Here is a 19,129-nt window from a genome sequence, read left to right on the forward strand (position 1 = left end):
TGTATACAAGGGTAACTTCCGGTCAACTTTTTGCCCTTTTATAGTAATATATTTATTTTTTTCTTTATATCATATTATTTGTCATTTAAATGTCTTTCAGAATCAATTGACAGACTTTGACCGGGCTTTTTATATTTTTGTGAATTTTAATTCAAAGTTGAAAATTTCACTTCAACATTTGTGTACAAGGGTGACTTCCGGTCAACTTTTTGCCCTTTTATAGTAATATATTAATTTTTTTGGTTATATCATATTATTTGTCATTTAAATGTCTTCAAGAATCAATTGACAGACTTTGACCGGGTTATATGCTTTTTCGTGAATTCAAGTTTTAATGTTCAAAAATGTGTTGCCAGAGTCACACTAAGAAAGACTTCCGGTCAACTTTTCGGTAAAAAAGCATATTTAAATAAATATTTTTTTAATTTTATCTTATAGCCTATTATAATAGCTTTCAGAATCACTTTTATTTATCGATTTAGCTAAAGCGGTTCCAGAGATATTAGTTATAATACACCTATTTTTCACTTTCGCGTTTTCCACTTCCGCGTTTTAGACCTTCCCCTAAACTAGCTCTGATTAATGGCTGACATTTGCATCACCTAAACAAATAGACATCGATATGTAAGTATCTACAATCTATATTTATCAAATATTATGCTTGAAATAAGAAGTTTAAAATGGTTCTGGTGTTATGAATAACTTTTACGATCGCAGTAAGAATACACGGCTCCATAGAATGAATTTGCATATTGACCGAAGTGACCTCACCCTATCCCGCCTATTGGGCGGTCCTATCATCATTTTCTATTTTTATACTCCTTTCTCAAAAACCGGAGATGAGTGATAAAATTTATATTTTCTGATAGATATATGATTTCTTCGTGTATTGAGTAAATTTCGTAGTGATTGATGCATTAGTTTTCCTATTTTTTTACGTTTCTTTGAGTTGATTACAACAAAAATGGCGTTCTGGAGCGAAAATGGGGGTGGCTTGGGAAAAATGAATAAAGTTCTTCAATTGGCCTAGATTAATGTCCAAACATGTTTACAAACATAAAACATTGGTGATAAAGTGTATTGAAGAAATCTCAAACCGCTAAATAAGGGAATTGTGATACTTTTTTGTCTTTAAAAATCAATGTGGTTCTCAGATGAATCGCAATTTACCAGGCCTAAATTCAATCGGAACAACTCGGCCTTTCTGGTTGCACGAAGAAATAACCTCGTATGCATTAGGCGGAGGAATCATTGTCCGGAAAATTTTCCGATTCGATTCAAAATTATATTTTTTCGACTGGACTGGTACATTTTTTTTACCACTACTGATTTAACTTGCTCCTGTCCGGAAAATTTTCCGATCCGATTGAATTTTATATTTTTTCGACTGGAATGGTACAAAATTTTTACCATTACTTATTTACTTTGCTCCTTCTTTCGCGCCAAAATATTTGGCAGAGTTAAAGTTCTTGATTACTGTGATATGTAACCAAATTATAGCGCCACCTGGACGATAGAACTTCTTTGTGTCGCGGATCACTACAATTCCGGCCAACAATTTAAGAAGAATTTCTCCGTAGTGCATACGTAACTCGAATAATTCAAGCCCTTTCCGTGTCCGATTTTCTTCCACACGTAGCCTTCGTAGATCAGCGGAATATAACGACTGAATTATTCGGGTTAAGTGCATACGAGGCTATTGTACTGCGTAGCGAGAATGGCCGAGTAGTTACGATTGGCCTAAATTGGGAGGGGATCCAGTTGTCATAACAATCTGATACTTCCTTCCTGTTAATATACTGAAGTGAAATCGTTAAACCATGTGTTTTGAAATAGTTTTACATCAATTTTAACTAGCCATGTTCCATAGAAAACTCTATAGATTTGCCTTCGCCGATGTGGAAAGGGACAATGCATGGATGGTAATCTTTTCAAATGTTCAGCCCAATGTTAACCAGCATCATGATATTGTGAAAGTACATTGTGTACAACTGTACAAATGAATGTACATTTTTTACTGACATCAAAATAATACACCAACACAGCTCATCTTCTTGAATGCCTTTAATGATGTATAGGTAGTGCTGTTTTTGTCTTCATTATAAATCACTGCCCCCCCCCCTTTATTATGCATGTTATTATTATTGACCCCCTTCTCTATCTGGCATTTTGCTAGGCTTAATAATGTTTTCCTGCAACAACTTCAAATCAAACAATGAAAGATTTTTCCTGCAACGGCGTCAAAGCAAATAATTAAAATAGCAAGACGTCATAATTTTTTTAAACCTGTGCATTACAAATGTACCGGAGCTTTATCTTTTGTAGACCGAACTGCTCATAACTATACTTCAGTCAAGTCCAGTTAGAGTTTTATATATATAATATAAAAAGGATATTCTGTTATCCAAAATATTTAACATTTATTCCTTTTATTGTTATTTTTGATTTTTTTTTTTGCAACATCTTTTGATCCTACAATATTGCAAAATATTTTATTTTAAAACAAGTGTGGACACAGATGAGTGTGGATAGTATGTATGGATGTTTGACAGTGTCTTATGACAAAATGAGTTCTATGTTTTTTCTATATGGTGTTATTAACTATGTTGCACGATGACAACCAATCTGAGCATTATGAGTGTTATTTATTAAATTTTTTATGCCCCCACCTACAATAGTAGATAGGCATTATGTTTTCTGGTCTGTGGGTCCGTTCGTTCGTTTGTCCCGCTTTAGGTTAAAGTTTTTGGTCAAGGTAGTTTTTGATGAAGCTGAAGTCCAATCAACTCGAAACTTAGTACACATGTTCATTATGATATGATCTTTCTAATTTTAAAGCCAAATTAGACTTTTGACCCCAATTTCACGGTCCATTGAACATAGAAAATGGAAGTGGGAGTTTCAGGTTAAAGTTTTTGGTCAAAGTAGTTTTTGATGAAGCTGAATTCCAATCAACTTGAAACTTACTACACTTGTTGCATATGATATGATCTTTCTAATTTCAAAACTCATAACTGCTCCAAAAGTAATCTGATAGAATTTCAAGCATTTTAAGCCAATATTATCAACATCTACTAATGAGTCTTAATATGTCTACATATCTAAAAAGTCATAGTATTCAAAAGGTAATGCAAAATTATTCCTTTTCATTTTTTTTGTTATATGGATACACATTTGAGTGATACATGTACCAATACAATATTTGTTGTGGTATGAAAGTGCAGTAATTAGCATTTACTGTAACTATGTTAATTCACACAAATTGAAAAATAAACAAATGAATGGACCAGATGCTCCGCAGAGCCCAGCTTTATACGACTGCAGAGGTCGAAGCCTGAACAGTTGGGGCTAGTATTGACACAACATTCAAGCTGGAAACAGCTCTGAGTTTGAATTGTGATTAAATAGATGACACAGCTTAGGTTTCTGACACAGAATGAATGTGGTCTAATGAACTTAAATATTTGTTTTGCTTTTGTGTTAGGAGCAATTCACTATGCTGCTGAATATTAATCCTTTCAAACAAAAATATCTAAAGAAATTTTCTTTTTAATTTCTGAAATGAGAATCATTTAGAGGAGACAAACTTCAGTTAAGAGATCAGAAACTAAAAAAATGTATAATTTTTCCATTTGTAAAAGGGCATACCCTAGAAAGTGCTTGCAATCACTGAATGGTTATTAATGACTGCTTTAATTTATCAGTTGGTAATAAAGTGAATATTGCATTGTATATTGTATAATTGATTTAAGTTGACTGAACAAAGAAAGATAACTCCAATTTTCAAAGAAGATTTCATAAAGCATTGGTATTAGGTAATTCAAGAACCATTCTGGACAAACTCCAATTAAGGGTCTTGAATTTACAAAAATGTTTGTTTTTGGTCCGTAATTATTAGACTGTTTGTCCCATAACCCACACAATATATCCGAACCTTCTACTTATGGTATTAAACATTGTGGTACAATTTCAGAACAATTGAAATACTTATACACAACTTTTTAAACCGACACTAGATTAAAGCTTGTTTTGGGCACCTTTGTACCCCTTATTCCTAAACCTTAGGGACCATAACCCCCAAAATCAATCCCAAGCTTCCTTTTGTGGTTATAAACGTTGTGTTATAATTTTGTTGATTTCTGTTGACTTATAATAAAGTTATTATCCAGAAACCATCTTTCGGACAGGATACCAATTTACGACCCCAAATTTTTTGTGGTTGTATAAAAATGTTGAACATGTGCAATGAAGTATAGTTTTAGAAATCGATTAGGGAGCTACCATTTGATTTTTATGGGGGGGGGGGGGCTAGGATGAAAAATGTTGTCCTGCCTTTTTTTTTAGTTGTAATCTCTGTCCTGCCTTTTTATTTTTCAGTCTATTCGGTCCTGCCTCTTTTTTTCTTAGCTTATCCTGACTTTTTTACAACAATTGTCATCCTGCCTTTTTTTTTTTGCCAAGTTACTCATCCTGCCTTTTTTTTTTACTCAAAATCCTGTCCTGCCTTTTTTTTCAAATTTCATCCTAGCTCCCCCCATAAAAATCAAATGGTAGCTCCCTTAGACTGGATAGGCCTTATAATTTTTTTCCCTCCTAATTGAAGGACCGTTTACACTCAGGGCCGAGTCATCAGCAGGCAATACAGATGTATTAAAACAACCTAGCATCATATTGCTAGTAGTGGGAGTAGCATTGTCCGGTAAATTTGTTCCCACTTTTTTTTATAAAATGTATGGTTCAAATCAAAATAGAATGCTTTTATCTCCTGAATACTTACATTGTACATAGAGATGATACTACTTTGACAAATCCTTGTCCATTAGAGTTGTCTGTCAAATCTTAATTTCACAAAGAATGAATTGCATAACAATGAACTGAGCTCAAAGCAAAGTACTTTAACAATACACTTAGACAAAGAGCTAAATCCAGTGATATACTTTGTACTACAGGTCCTTCATGACCATCCATCCACCCAAACCATATCTCAATAACATTCCATACTACATGATTGGATTCAGAAGTCCTGAAAAAGACATGACTTTTTTTATCTTGTTTTAAGTATATATGCACAGGTTAAACCTTTATTGTGGATATAATCATTCAGTATCTAGCAACTATCAATTTGCTTCATGCACATATTGATATAGGTTGATTGCTCCTCTGTTGGAAATTAGAACACACCTCCATCTAATTTTAGTCAACTGACGAAGAAAAATTCAAAACTATATAAAATGTTATCTAAGACTTGTCAGTGTCTATTTCCTTTGCCACTGAATAAGATTCCATATTTACAACCAATGAAAATCAAATATCCCTCTAATAGACTTAGCATTGAAATCAATTTCTAAAATGGTAGTTATGTGGAACCTAGAACTAAAAAAATTGAAACAATATATCTTAAATATTTCAAATGCATGTACATTTAATAATTCTCCAAAATTCACTTTATTTTTCCTTTTTTGGTTTTCTGTTGGAGACTGTATATTGACCTCTATGTAGCCTTTTCAACTTATAAAAGGGGGGATACATTTCCATAGAATTAAACTTTTCTGAAAGAATTGATTCCATTTATTTTCAATAAACAATAAATATTGAAGTCTATAACAGGCATCTAGGAACAGGCTCAACATTATTTCTAAACATGTATTGATATATACCAAAATGTGGACAAACCTACATTAAATATTCTACTTCAACGACTTTAATTAGTGGAGTAGATCAAATTAAAAAGTCACAATGGTTAAAAACTCCAATGGCAGTCTTTCCTGCTAAAATCTTGATGTGTAGAATGTGATATACCATTTTTGGGTCTATATACTGTCCTTTAAATTTAGGTCATTTTGACACGGCAAAATATGAAAAAAAATGTAAACTATGGTCTGGAAAGCACACAGTTTGTGATATTTTAAGGTATCTTTACTAAGAAAACCTGCAAATCTCAGTGGCAGATCCAGAACTTTTCAAAAAGGTGTGGGGGCTCTGATGGACCAGAGGGTTGCCCACTCCCATCAAGCTTCAATGATTTCTTACATATATGTCATAAGCTAAATTTCCCCCACCCCCTTGGTCTGTCTATGCATCTGTTTATCGTTCTGCAAAATAGTACTAATACTAATTTTTCCCCTCCCTTACCTGGCCCTAGACAGTTGCTTACCTTTGTAAACATTTTATAATTATAGTCAGGTATATATTGATTGAGAGTAACTTACATAGTAGTTAATGGGACTCTTTTTCACACGGTTCTGTGAAATATAATACGGCAAATATATACCCGTACATACTATCCGCATAAGGGATGACATCAAAAGTTCAATGTAGGATAAAAAACTTAATTCACATAGTTTTTTTCACTGACACCCCCATCCCCCTCTTAACTTAATTTGGGAAAAATTGATTTACCCATAGGGATATATGTAAAAATCGATTTTAGATATACAAAACTTGTAGCATTTTAACCCCCCACCCCCAAACTATTTGATTTAAGTTTTTTATCCTACATCGATCTTTTGATGTCGTCCCTAACACAGAAATCTGATAGATTTTCACTCCTCTAGGAAAAATCAACCTGTGAAATGAAATACCATGCCTGGAAAAAAATTACCGGGACAAATTATCCTCAGGATAAAATATCACAGAGGACGAAATAAACCGTTACATTACATGAGAAGCCGGTTTGGTTACAAATAATTATGTCACGTGAAGGCGCACTGACGTCACAATTTGCATTAATTTTGCAATACAGTTCACTCATACAGAACCCATTATCATGCAAACATGCAACGTGAATGTGATTGGTTATCAAATAATACAGAATTTATGCACGTACAGTTAATATAGAAGAAATTAGTTCATCAAATGTGAGTTCGTGATCTTGTGGTAAAGACCGATGGCTACAGTGCTGAAAGTCCTGAGTTAGATTCTCACTTGGGGTGCTAAAAATATCAGTACATCAGAAGGGTAATTTTCACCCTCTCACACACATCTTTGTTAATGTTCCGGGATTGTTGAAAACTTGCATATTCATCAATATTTGATTTTGTGGTTTTAACAATCCAGACAGACAAATAGCAATAAGGTGTTTAGGAAAACATGACCTAAAACCTCCTTCATATATGACAAATTTTCATGCAAACATGCAACGTGAATGTGATTGGTTATCATATAATACAGAAATAATGCATGCACAGTTTAAGAAGAAATTAGTTCAATAAATCGATGCGATTTTCACTTTTGACACGAATAGGTCGGGTTGACATTACTGTCATCGGAGATAATATTGAGATAAATGGGATAAAACGGACCGTCAAAAAGGTCTAGAGGAGCACATCAGTAGAACCTTAACATTAATAAGTAATACTTACCAAAATTTCTCTAATTAAAGAACTATATAACTGAAATTTCACAAAGATAACGGTAAACATTTTGTTGATAGTGATGATGCTATTATCGATCCGTTGAATTCAGGGTCAACGGAATTTTTTGCGTTGCGTTTAAATCATTGAGGCCATCTATTTTTATTGCGGGTTCCACATATATAAATCGGAATTAAAGAAAAAATGGAATGTTGTTAGCAGAATCAAAACAGAAATGATGAACATTGCAACATTTTCAGCAAAATATAAATAGGATGTAGGATCTGTGTATTCACATTATTTGTAAAACTCTCCTTATTCATGTGAAGCGTGTGCTTTACATCGAGGCTTGCTATGCTTATCATTGACGCCACAGTACTTCAACCAATCAGACAATGTTTATTTTGGGCATTTGACTTTTTTTAACTCAGATTTTGGAATATTTAAATCGAAATTATAGAAAAATGGAATGTTGTTAGTACATATAAAATAGAAAATGATGAATACTTTTAGCTAAAGATAATTTGGATGGGGGTTCTGTGTATTCACATTATTTGCACAACTCTCCTTACTGATGCCATATTTTGGAATTTCCGTGACCTAAATGGTTCGCGAAAATTAATATTTTTATATATAGTATAGTAACAATAGAAACATTGCTACAAATATAAATTATTCCTAAATTTGCATAAACCCATAGAAATCTAACATTAATTTTGCAAATATAATTGTTAGAGCAAAGATCTTGAGGTAGTATTGCTATTGTCAAGGATTTGTATAGTAAATATACAAATCCTTGCTATTGTTAAGGACATTTTTGATTTTGGAATTGTTTAAGCCATATGCTATTGTATTATTATTGCCACATATAACTATACAACACCTTTTTTTCAGTATTTTCCAAAATTCTCAAACTGGTGAATGCTAAGAAGAAAAGTCTAGGCACAAGGATTCAAGTCCCAAAAAAAGTCTAAGCAGTTGTGTGCCAACAGCAGTTGACCATTCATGCACTAATCATGTGGACTTATATATATACCGGTATATGGCATGCCTTCAAATAGAAATAGAAATACAAGTGTATCGGTACAACTGAATGCCACTTTTGACCAGAATGTTCCTCTGAATATCATTTATGGAGGATATACCAACAATGTTTCATGGGATCATTAACATTCAATCTCTTATACCAACACGTGAAAGCTACGCTTTGTGTGTAGGGAACTTTGATAGTGACTTGATAGATGATCATGCGATACCTGGGTTAAATTGTATTATTTCTATATTTTAACATAAAAAAAAAAAATCATTGAAAATCTTTTTTTATATTCCATTACATGCCAGATTTATTTAATACTTCAAATCTGCTTGGTGTTGAGTGTACTATGTATATTGACGATGTACATGTATGTGTAGTAAAATAAGCAAGGAGACATGGGATATGATTGAAATAAGACAACTATCCATCCAATATCAAATGAAGATTTTAAAAACTAGTAGTCTACATGTACAATGATTGAATTAATGAATGTATGTCAACCACCATCAACAAAACCCATGCAGCATAGCAGGTCGTTAAATATTATCACATGAAACCAACAGCCCATACATAATACATGCACAAAAAATAGTTTTTGTACCAAATTTAAAATTAAGACATAACAGTAAAGAGATGCGGGATCTGGTATGATTGCCAATCGAATGAGACAGCTCAGTTCACCAAAGAAACAAATGATGTTGATGTAAGCAATTATTTAATCTATAAAAATCGTTTTACATGTATATTCGTAACTGTGAGCTATAAAGTCAATACATGTACAAGGCAAAATTGTACAAAAAGTATCTTCTGTTAGACAATAACCATTTTATAGTTATCATGTACATGTTAACAGTCATTTATTGTAAAAATAGTTTTTTTACCAAATTTGAAGTTAATACCTAAGAGTAAAGAGATGTGGTATGATTGTCAATCGAATGAGACAGTTCAGTTTACCAAAGATCAAATGATGTTGAAGTACCGGTAAGCAATTATTCAATCTATCCGTGATAGACAAAAGTCAGTGTTGTACATGTATATTAGTAATTGTGCGCTATAAAGTCAATACAAGGCAAAATTGTACAAAAAGTATCTTCTGTTAGACAATAAACATTTTAGTTATGTTTACAAAGACATTTATTGATAAATATCTATAGACGCTACAGTCTAGACCTAGAAAGCATGAAAGTTACAGACAGAAAAGTATTGCTTTTGTTAAAATACTTGATGTAAACTGCTGTTACGTACTCAGAGGCGGATTTAGGGGGCCTGGGCTCCCCTTTTTCAGAAAAAATTTGGTTGCTTAATATAGGGAATCACTGAAGCGTGACTGGAGCGCCCCCCTCCCCTTTTAGGCAGTCAGTGGGCTCCCATTTATGTTAATTTCTAGATGCGCCAGTGGTATCTCATATGAAAGTGTACCAATGTATAATCAGAAAAAGATAGTCTTCTTTGATATATGACAAGTCACTCTTTTCAAGTTAATTTCTGTATTATACATAACCAGGAATAATTTCATGACTGACTAATTGAGAGGCCGTACATGTATGACAGAGAGCTGACACTATAAAGTTGCCCTATTAATTCATGCACAAATTGATGACAGTGCTCTGATGAGAAACAAAAGTGCATTTAAAGATGTAAAGTTATTAGTACAATTAAAAAAATTTGCTTGCATTGATAATTTATAACACACTGGCTAAGGGAGCTACCATTTGATTTTTATGGGGGGCTAGGATGAAATTTGAAAAAAATAGGCAGGACAGGAGTTTTGAGTAAAAATAAAAAGGCAGGATGAGACACTTTGCAAAAAAAAAAGGCAGGATGACAATTTAGGTAAAAAAAAGTTAGGATAAACTAACAAAAAAAAAGGCAGGACCGAATAGAGTGAAAAGTAAAAAGGCAGGACAGAAATTACAACTAAAAAAAAAATGCAGGACAAAATTTTTCATCCTAGCCACCCCCCCCCCCCCCCCCATAAAAATCAAATGGAATGGTAGCTCCCTAACGTTTCTTTTATGCCTATATGTTTATGATGATTGAAATTGGCTACAGTAACATGCAGAGGCAGTTTTATAGGGTTTACCAGTGGGCTCCCTCTTCAACAGTACTTGTTCCAAACTTATGATAATGACTAGCCACTGACATATGTATAAAACGCAATGCAGTAATTCGTCCTGAAATGTGTGGTCAGTTCTTTTTTGCCACAAAAATTGTTTTGCACCTGTTTCCCGAGATTGATGGTTTCCGAAGATTCAAATTCGCATGTATAGCTATAATGACATTATTTACAAGAAAAATATTTTTTTTTAATTTCTTTGACAATTGACTGAAAATAAAAAAATTACAGAAGTTAACATACAAACACACTGTCAACTGTCGTTATACACCTTCCATCAAATAAAACAGTTAAATTATGCTTTTTCGTCAATTGAAACTTGAGTGAAAATCAATAATAATTACATTTTAAAAGAATGAATAAAGTTCTTAACCATTACAACATTGTCTATACGTGACAAAAATAAGAACACAACTCGATGCATGTGTACAAAAAAATCACGTTCCGATATCGTAAGTGACGAGTAGTAGTAGTAGTAATAGTGGCGAGTACCGAAGTCTCGCCGCGGAAGAGATTACGATAAACCGCGAGATTCCAATCCTTCTTACTATACAAATCCTTGTACAAATGAAAGAACATCTGTCTCAAGTCAGGAAACTCAGTCATGTTACGAAGTTTCCGTCAGTCTCATGTCCAATGTCCTTGACCTCATTTTCATGGTTCAGTGACTACTTGAAAAAAAGGTTAAGATTTTTGTAATGTTAAATTTTCTCTTATGAGTAATAGGATAACTATATTTGGTATGTGCGTACCTTGCAAGGTCCTCAAGCCCGTCAGACAGTTTTCACTGGACCTCGACCTCATTTCATGGATCAGTGAACAAGGTTAAGTTTTGGTGGTCAAGTCCATATCTTAGATATCATAAGCAAAAGGTCTAGTATATTCGGTGTATGGAAGGACTGTAAGGTGTACATATGTACGGTCCAACTGGCAGGTGCCATCTGACCTTGACCTCGTTTTCATGGTTCAATGGTCAAAGTTAAGTTTTTGTGTTTTGGTCTGTTTTTCTTATACTGTATGCAATAGGTCAACTATATTTGGTGTATGGAAATATTTTATGATCTATATGTCAGTCGCACAGGTTTTATTTGACCTTGACCTCATTTTCTCAGTTCATTGCTTAGTGTTAAGTGTTTGTGTTTTGTTCTGTTTTTCTTAAACTATAAGCAATAGGTCAACTATATTTGTTGTATGAAAGAATTGCTAGCTGTACATGCCTGTCTGGCATGGTTCATCTGACCTTGACCTCATTTTCAAAGTTCATTGGTCAATGTTTAGTTTTCTTGGTTAATGTTAAGTTTAAGTGACAGTTGAAATAAAGCTTTATATTTAGGACTATCAACATAATATCAATGATTAGTAAATTAGAAGGCGAGACATTTCAGCATGTCCACTTTTGTTGACATTTTTAATACAAATATATCTTTTTGCTTTTCTCACACATTGTTGTCAATATAATGGAATAGTTAGCTATAAATCCTGGTTTAATCTACTTTTTTCTGTATTAGGAAATGGCCGTTGTTTTCCATTCGTTTTGAGTGGTTGAGCTTTTGATTTTGCCATTTGACTTTCCTCTTTGAATTGTCCTTGTATCTTTGTTGTTTTACTTTTTTTTTTACACAGCTTTAAAAATATGTCCAACCCCACGTTTTAACTTTTCAAAATCGTGATCATGATTTTTATAGACGATGTTAAGTAACTTAACTTTAATTTTAGTTTTAATTGAATTTTGTTTAAGGTTATCTATCTTCTAGGTCAACTAGTCTAACCTTGACATCATTTACATAATTAGAAAGCTTAGTAAAGTAATTATATCTACATACATGTACCACCAGTACAAGGTGTACTATAGGGTTATTGCATGAATATTGGGGAATATTGTCCCGAGTAGAATTTTATATTGCACGAGCTTGCGAGTGCAATATATGTTCTACGAGGGACAAATATTCATGCAATAACCCTTTTATTGTATAGCAATATAATATTTACAAGTAAAAACTGGTTTAAAGTAAGATTTGATCGTTGATGACGTGATGAATTTTGAAGATTTATTGCACTAGTGCAATATTAGAATTTATTGCACGCTAACTTTTGGTTACTTTCTGTAGGAAATATTATATTGCTATACAATAATAAATGTTCCAAGTACTAGTTTTGAAGACGTTGTTATTGGTAGGTATTTTTTGTAGAGGTACATAGACTAGAAAGTTGGTGTACAGACATTGATTTCCATTTACTCGAAGCCATATCCATAGTCCATAGAAGTACAGGCACTATCCCTTATGGTGCCAATAAGTTTTTTCTAACAATATTTGCTTTATTCATTTATTGATTATATTACTCAGTTAGAATACGCATGTTGTAGTCATATGTTGTCTTTAAAAGGGTTTCAAAGTCACTTATAACAGAACTAACGCTGGTCACAATTTCATTTTCATTAGTACATAAAACAATTGAAGTATTACTGAAATTTACTTGATCAGTAGATATCAATTATATTCGTTCACAGAACGTTTTTAATACGATTAGTGATGGGTGGGCTATAAATTAATTCGCCATATATATATAACAAAATAATTAAAAGATAATAACGGTTTCAATTCATCAGTTTTACTAGTACTTTCACTGCTTTCACAGATCTTCAGGTAATGTGAGTGACTTGTATGCATAGGTATACTATAAAACAATTAGTCGACGTTAACAATAATATGACAAATACAAGGGAGACTACTAATGTCATTTTTAGTCTTTTAAATGTGATCGACGTTAACAATAATATGACAAATACAAGGGAGACTACTAATGTCATTTTAAGTCTTTTAAATGGCATTAATAAATACAAGGGACAGAACTAATGTCAATTTAAGTCCGTTAACAAATACAAGGGAGACTACTAATGTCATTTTAAGTATAAATATTATATATAAATGTCTGAGAATATTACTTAAACACGCTAATTAATGAGGGTGGTAAAGGGGGGGTGCTTGCACGAAAAAAACGTAAAATAAGACATAATTTCACGTTGAACGAGAAATAATTTCTGTAATGAACGTTGCACGAAAAATAAATACTTTTATTTGAACCTTTTGTGACTGAGTCACTGTCTTCTTGTATATATTAACTCTTTGTTTTACTTGATATTCCCGATTTAGTATACACATTTATGATATAATTGGTTTACGGCTTTTAAAAAAGTATTTATTGACGATCCCTGCCAAGTGTTTGAATTGTATTTGAAAAATACCGAGCACGCAAAATAAGACTTTGAAAATCACGATGCACGTAAAATTATATAAAAAACATGTTTGTAGCTACAACTACATAACATTGGAGTAAACGTTTAATATATTTATTGATGTTTGATAAATTGTATGATTTCAAAGATTGTTATTTAGATTTGTTTCTAAATCTTTTTTCGTCTCTCTCATTGAGTCCATCAGGTTCAAGTGTTCGTAATTGGCGCATCCAAAATCCCTCTCCTTTTTGTCTTCCTTGTGCATCCCAATTTAGTTTTTTCTCAATGATTTGAAATGTGACGTTTTCAAAATCATGCCCTGCTCATAAAAGATGTCTTGTGATTGGGCAGTTTCTTTCTCTTGTACAAAATGACCGATGGTTATTTAGTCGGATGTTAAATGATGTTTTTTCTCCAATATATATATATTGTAACTTGCAAGTTCCACAAGTTAGAACATAAATACAATGTTATAATTAAATATGTTTTTTTTTCTTTGTGACTGTGCTGACGAATTGGGTTTCGATGTTAGCAACTTTGCAGCACATACAATTGCCCCTTTCCGCATGGATTATTTATAACCTCCTATTGTTGATATCTCCTGTTTAGATAATTTGGATGTTACTAGAATATCTTTGAGGTTTTTGGGTCTACGGTAAGCCATGATATGGAAAAATCTCTTTTAAGGAAGGATCATTTTCAATAAGACGCCAGTGTTTGTGGACAATATATGAAAGAATTGTCAGGTCAGGATGAAAGCTGAAAACAAATGGAATTTTATTTGTCTGGGCCGTCTTCTCGTTGTATTCAAGTAGATTCGGTCTTTTTCTTTTGCTTTACCGAAAGCTTCTGAAATATTTTTGTTCTTATAACCTCTTGATATAAGTTGCTGTCTGAGTTTTCCCAAACGGTGGTTTAGTTTTGATTTCAATGAGCAAATCCGTTTTAACCTGATGACTTGGCTGTACGGGACGCTCCGGGAACAGTATTTTGGGCGACAACTCATATCGGAGAGAGAAATTGGTGTTTATCAGTTTTTTTGGTGTGAAGGTCGGTTGTCATGACTCCGTTTTCTAAAGTTATGGTGTTGTCGAGAAAAGCAATTTTCTCATTTGAAACTTCAGATGCGAACTTTATAGATTGATGACAGTTATTACAGAAATCAAGAAATTCTTGTTGATGTTCTGTTTCGTTCCATTTGATGTCGATGTCATCAATCAATATAACGGAGCCAAGACAAGGGTTTGTATGGTACACTCGAAAGGATGCATTCTTCGAATTCAGTAACTTTATCAGTTTATTTTCACAAACTGACCCACGCCCAAATAAATTGAATATTGATTGTTTCTATTTTTAGATATTATATATATTGCGAAAGCAAATTTACAGATCTAATTAACATTATATATACAAGTACTTCCGAACAAGTGACAACTCGACAGCAGATTTATCCATCGGATCACCAGCAGTGATGAGATACATGGCTGTGTACATTCTGTATATACAACCCGTCTAATCATCAACCCAACAATGTTAGAACTGTAAATTTGCTTTCGCAAATGTTTTGTTCTTCCCTCGTCGGGATACGAACTCATGAATATTTCAGTGACATAACTATCAACTGTCAACTCATCAACAAGAAAAATGTAGATTAAATTGACTATTCCTTGGAGTTCCCTTTCCGGATAAAGCTTTTCCAGGTTTTTAAACATACTTTGCTTTCACATTTTTAGTTTTGAGCATTTCTGTTAAAGATAAACGTGGAGAAGTGCTTCGGATGCACCAATTTTATAAGTTTTACTTTGATTTTTCATCGCATTTTACTAACAATGGGTATCTCGACGGGTGCCACTTGTGGAACACAAAGGTTCACCTCGCCGTATTCAAACTTTGGTGAGGTTTGTATGATTTCCTTTAGTGTGCGTGATTTTGCTTTTTATCATTTGTTTCAAAATCTGTTTTGGTCATATCAGTTACTGTGTGCCTATTCTTCATCTCCAAACTTTTATATTCAATTAAATTTTAAAATTAATAATTTTGCACGACAGAGGGTTGAATCATTTAGTGATGTATAAAAGTTATATAACGGACATTGACATTTCCGCTATTGTGAAATGCCGCATCCTCATAAAAGGGAGGCGAACGATAACAAAGGGGCTTTTAAACTCAAAAGCAAAAAATAAAGGCCATTGCTAAAAAAGAAAAAGATCCACATACGAACAACAGTACACAAGACACAACATAGAAAATTAAAGATCGAACAATATAAAAAAGAAGATGTTGTATGATTGCCAATGAGACAACTGTCCACAAAAGACCAAAATGACACAGAAATTAACAACTATAGGTCACCGTACGGCCTTCAACAATGAGCAAAGTCAAACATAAGGCTCATGAACCCTTTTAAACCAGAGTAAGACGACAGGTGTCACTAGAAGAGCTAACTCTTTCATAGCATATACCTTTCAGTGGCGGATCCAGCCATTTTAAAAAGGGGTGGGGGGGTTCCCAACCCAGAGTAAAGGGGGGGGGGGGTTCCAACTATATGCTCCCATTCAAATGCATTGATCTGCCAAAAAAAGGGGGGTTCCAACCCCCGGAACCCAACCTGGATCCGCCACTGCCTTTACTCCAAGTATTTGATGCGGTTCGTGTAATTTTTGTTATTGCATGTTTATCCTTTGGTCGTTTTTCTATTTTGTCATAGTGTCGTCTGTTGATTGTTCTTATTTTGATACGTCCTTTGGTACCGCTCCCCTGATTTAGATATTGTAAAGTGTACAAAAAGTCAAATTATTATGATCTGTCTGTCTCTCTTTGAATATAAAGCGTATCGCTTAATACACACCTACCTTTTGTATTTATGCCTTTCGTAGCTTATATGTAGAAATGATTATTTAATGGAGGCAAAACAACACTTTTCTTAAATCCAGGTCTTTGATTTTGATGAACAAATCGTTTTAACCCCGGCACAGTTTTGCGCCTGTCCCAAGTCAGGAGCCTCTGACCTTTGTTAGTCTTGTATGATTTTTAATTTTAGTTTCTTGTGTATAATTTGGAGTTTAGTATGACGTCCATTATCACCGAACTAGTATACATACTTGTTAAGGGGCCAGCTGAAGACGCCTCCGGGTGCAGGAGTTTCTCGCTGCATTGAAGACCTATTGGTGACCTTCTGCTGTTGTCTGTTCTATGGTCGGGTTGTTGTCTCTTTAACACATTCCCCATTTCCAGTCTAAATTTTATTGATTACAAAGTGTGCAGAATTACCAGCGGACTAATTCGGGTAAATATGTATGCTTAAATATCTTCGCCCGCGAAGGCATGACAAACGAATCAGCTGTCATTATACAATAATCAATTAATATGTACTTCACAAAAATATTTATTTGTTATTTGATCTGAATGAATACATTAAATATTGTATACTACATAGTAGGAAGGCAGTGTCTTTACAAAGTTGAACAACATTGAAAACGTCTTCATGCAGTGACCATTAATTTACATTCATCTATCAATTTCTTCAATTTTATCCCTAATGATACGTTCCCAATTCTCTCCCTTGTTCATGTCTGTGTATTTGACAGGTCTGGTGAATAAAACTTCAACTTCTTCATACTTTTGTGGCGTTAAACCCGCAGCAACAACAGCCTCTTCAAACTTCTTCACAGAAGCCGTTGCAATAACTACAGATGTTCTTTGATGGTCTGATTTAAGTCTGAAAAACACAATCATGAAGTTGGTATAAATTCATTTTCATAACAAAATACTTTTGTCTCATTTGTGATTAGTTTTTTCCATGTTTTCTGTGGGTTGTTGAGCCGTGAAATGTAACATTTAGTCCAAAGCAATCGGATGATTATATATTGCCCCTAAAATGTGAAGATTTCATGTAAATCGAATATTACTTCATTCTGGTACATGATAAAGCTATTGTGTCTTGTGTGCAAAGGCTTGGATGATTCATGATATTGAAAAAAAATCAAACAGAAGTGACCTTATACAAACCTTAAGTAGACGCTTTTGCACTAATTCAAAACAAAAATACGGAGCAACTATTTCATCTTTGAATCCGCATGTAAACCGGGAGTTGCTTATTATAAATGGAATTAATCCGGAAGAAGCAAATCATCTCCAATTTTTAGGTAAAAGTACATAAAACCATATATTTTGGGAATCAGTGCAAAGAAATCTATCATATGAAACCGGGAATGACACTTTCTAAACCTGAAGTAGCAAATTATCTCCCAAGTCAGAAGTATATATGTGAATCCTATATTTTTTTAATCAGTATAGTAACTTTATGAAAACCGGAAGAACTGAGTTTCTTGTCAATTATTTAGAAATGTAATGAAGAAGACCTTTTTTGGTCGGTATCAATCTAAGGAGTAAATTCCTTTCAAAATATTTTTACAATTTTCTCTAATATTATTCTGTTGTATCCCTGTTCACAGACAGGTTTGATCCCGCCTCATTCTTTAAGTCTCGATCCAAGCTAGTAGTCCGCTTCCTTTTGTTCATCTATCCGTCTGTCGAAATTGTTTTTCTTTTATGAAAATGTTTTTGGATTAAATCAGACAGTTTATCTATAGCATAACGTAAACGGTTCGTAATGTGATCTGTTGTTGTTTACAAATATACAAATATTTTTATTGGCACCAACTCATTAAACAATAAATGGTTAAGACCTATGTCATTACATATAACTATAATAATTGACATGGTAGAATGAAAGGTTCCATGATAACATATCATGCTATAATGAAAAGTTACATATTGATGTATCATATAAGTTCACTATTTCTTATATTTAGACACTCTGATACGAAAGAGGAAGACAGTCTAAGTAATACTGCTGAGCTATTATTAACCAATAGAGATTTTTTTTTCATCAGTGGCAATGTTACACTGTATTTGAAATATAACATTTATTTTATTTTCTATTATTTCTATTACATTTTAATAAGAAATTTTGTTTATCCTCAATTTCTCCATTTTTACAGACAGGATATGAAGATGTTTTCCCCTTTCAATCATTAAAAAATGTGCATATTTGGTCTTAGTTAAATATTTGTCTCATTGACAATTATACTGTCTATTATTTTTTTTATATAACACTGAGGTTATAATAAACTAATCATACAAATGTAGTTACACATTGTAGAATTTCTGTTCTACTTTTCTTCTAGCTGAACAAAAGGCCTGAATATCAATAAATCGTAAAATTCAAATAGTTCAAATTTATCGAGACAATTCAAATCTATTCAAGTCTTCAAAAAAAAAAAATATATATATATATATATTGTCATCACGATGCATTACATGTTTTAGATTCAAAACGTTTTATCGGTGTTCATCATTTTTTATACAATACAAAATAAGGAGATCTC

The 19,129-nt window shown here is 33.2% G+C and overlaps 1 protein-coding gene and 1 long non-coding RNA gene across 3 annotated transcripts in view; one reads left to right on the forward strand and one right to left on the reverse strand.

Annotated features, from left to right (window-relative positions):
- The first annotated feature begins 564 nt into the window (after positions 1 to 564).
- On the forward strand, positions 565 to 8,665 carry LOC143072365 (uncharacterized). The gene is made up of 2 exons (XR_012977151.1): positions 565 to 624; positions 8,247 to 8,665. It is a non-coding gene; the product is annotated as an uncharacterized LOC143072365 (long non-coding RNA).
- Positions 8,666 to 17,108: 8,443 nt separating this feature from the next.
- Positions 17,109 to 19,129, reverse strand: part of LOC143072370 (threonine synthase-like 2) — a 44,741-nt gene continuing 42,720 nt past the window's right edge. For both annotated transcript variants that reach the window (XM_076247265.1, XM_076247266.1), the window contains one exon: positions 17,109 to 17,457. In XM_076247265.1, the coding sequence (XP_076103380.1) occupies positions 17,247 to 17,457 (211 nt within the window). In that variant the 3' untranslated portion in view covers positions 17,109 to 17,246. The remainder of the gene's footprint in view (positions 17,458 to 19,129) is intronic.

This window comes from Mytilus galloprovincialis, chromosome 4 (assembly GCF_965363235.1).
Source record: "Mytilus galloprovincialis chromosome 4, xbMytGall1.hap1.1, whole genome shotgun sequence".
NCBI classification, from domain to species: domain Eukaryota; kingdom Metazoa; phylum Mollusca; class Bivalvia; order Mytilida; family Mytilidae; genus Mytilus; species Mytilus galloprovincialis.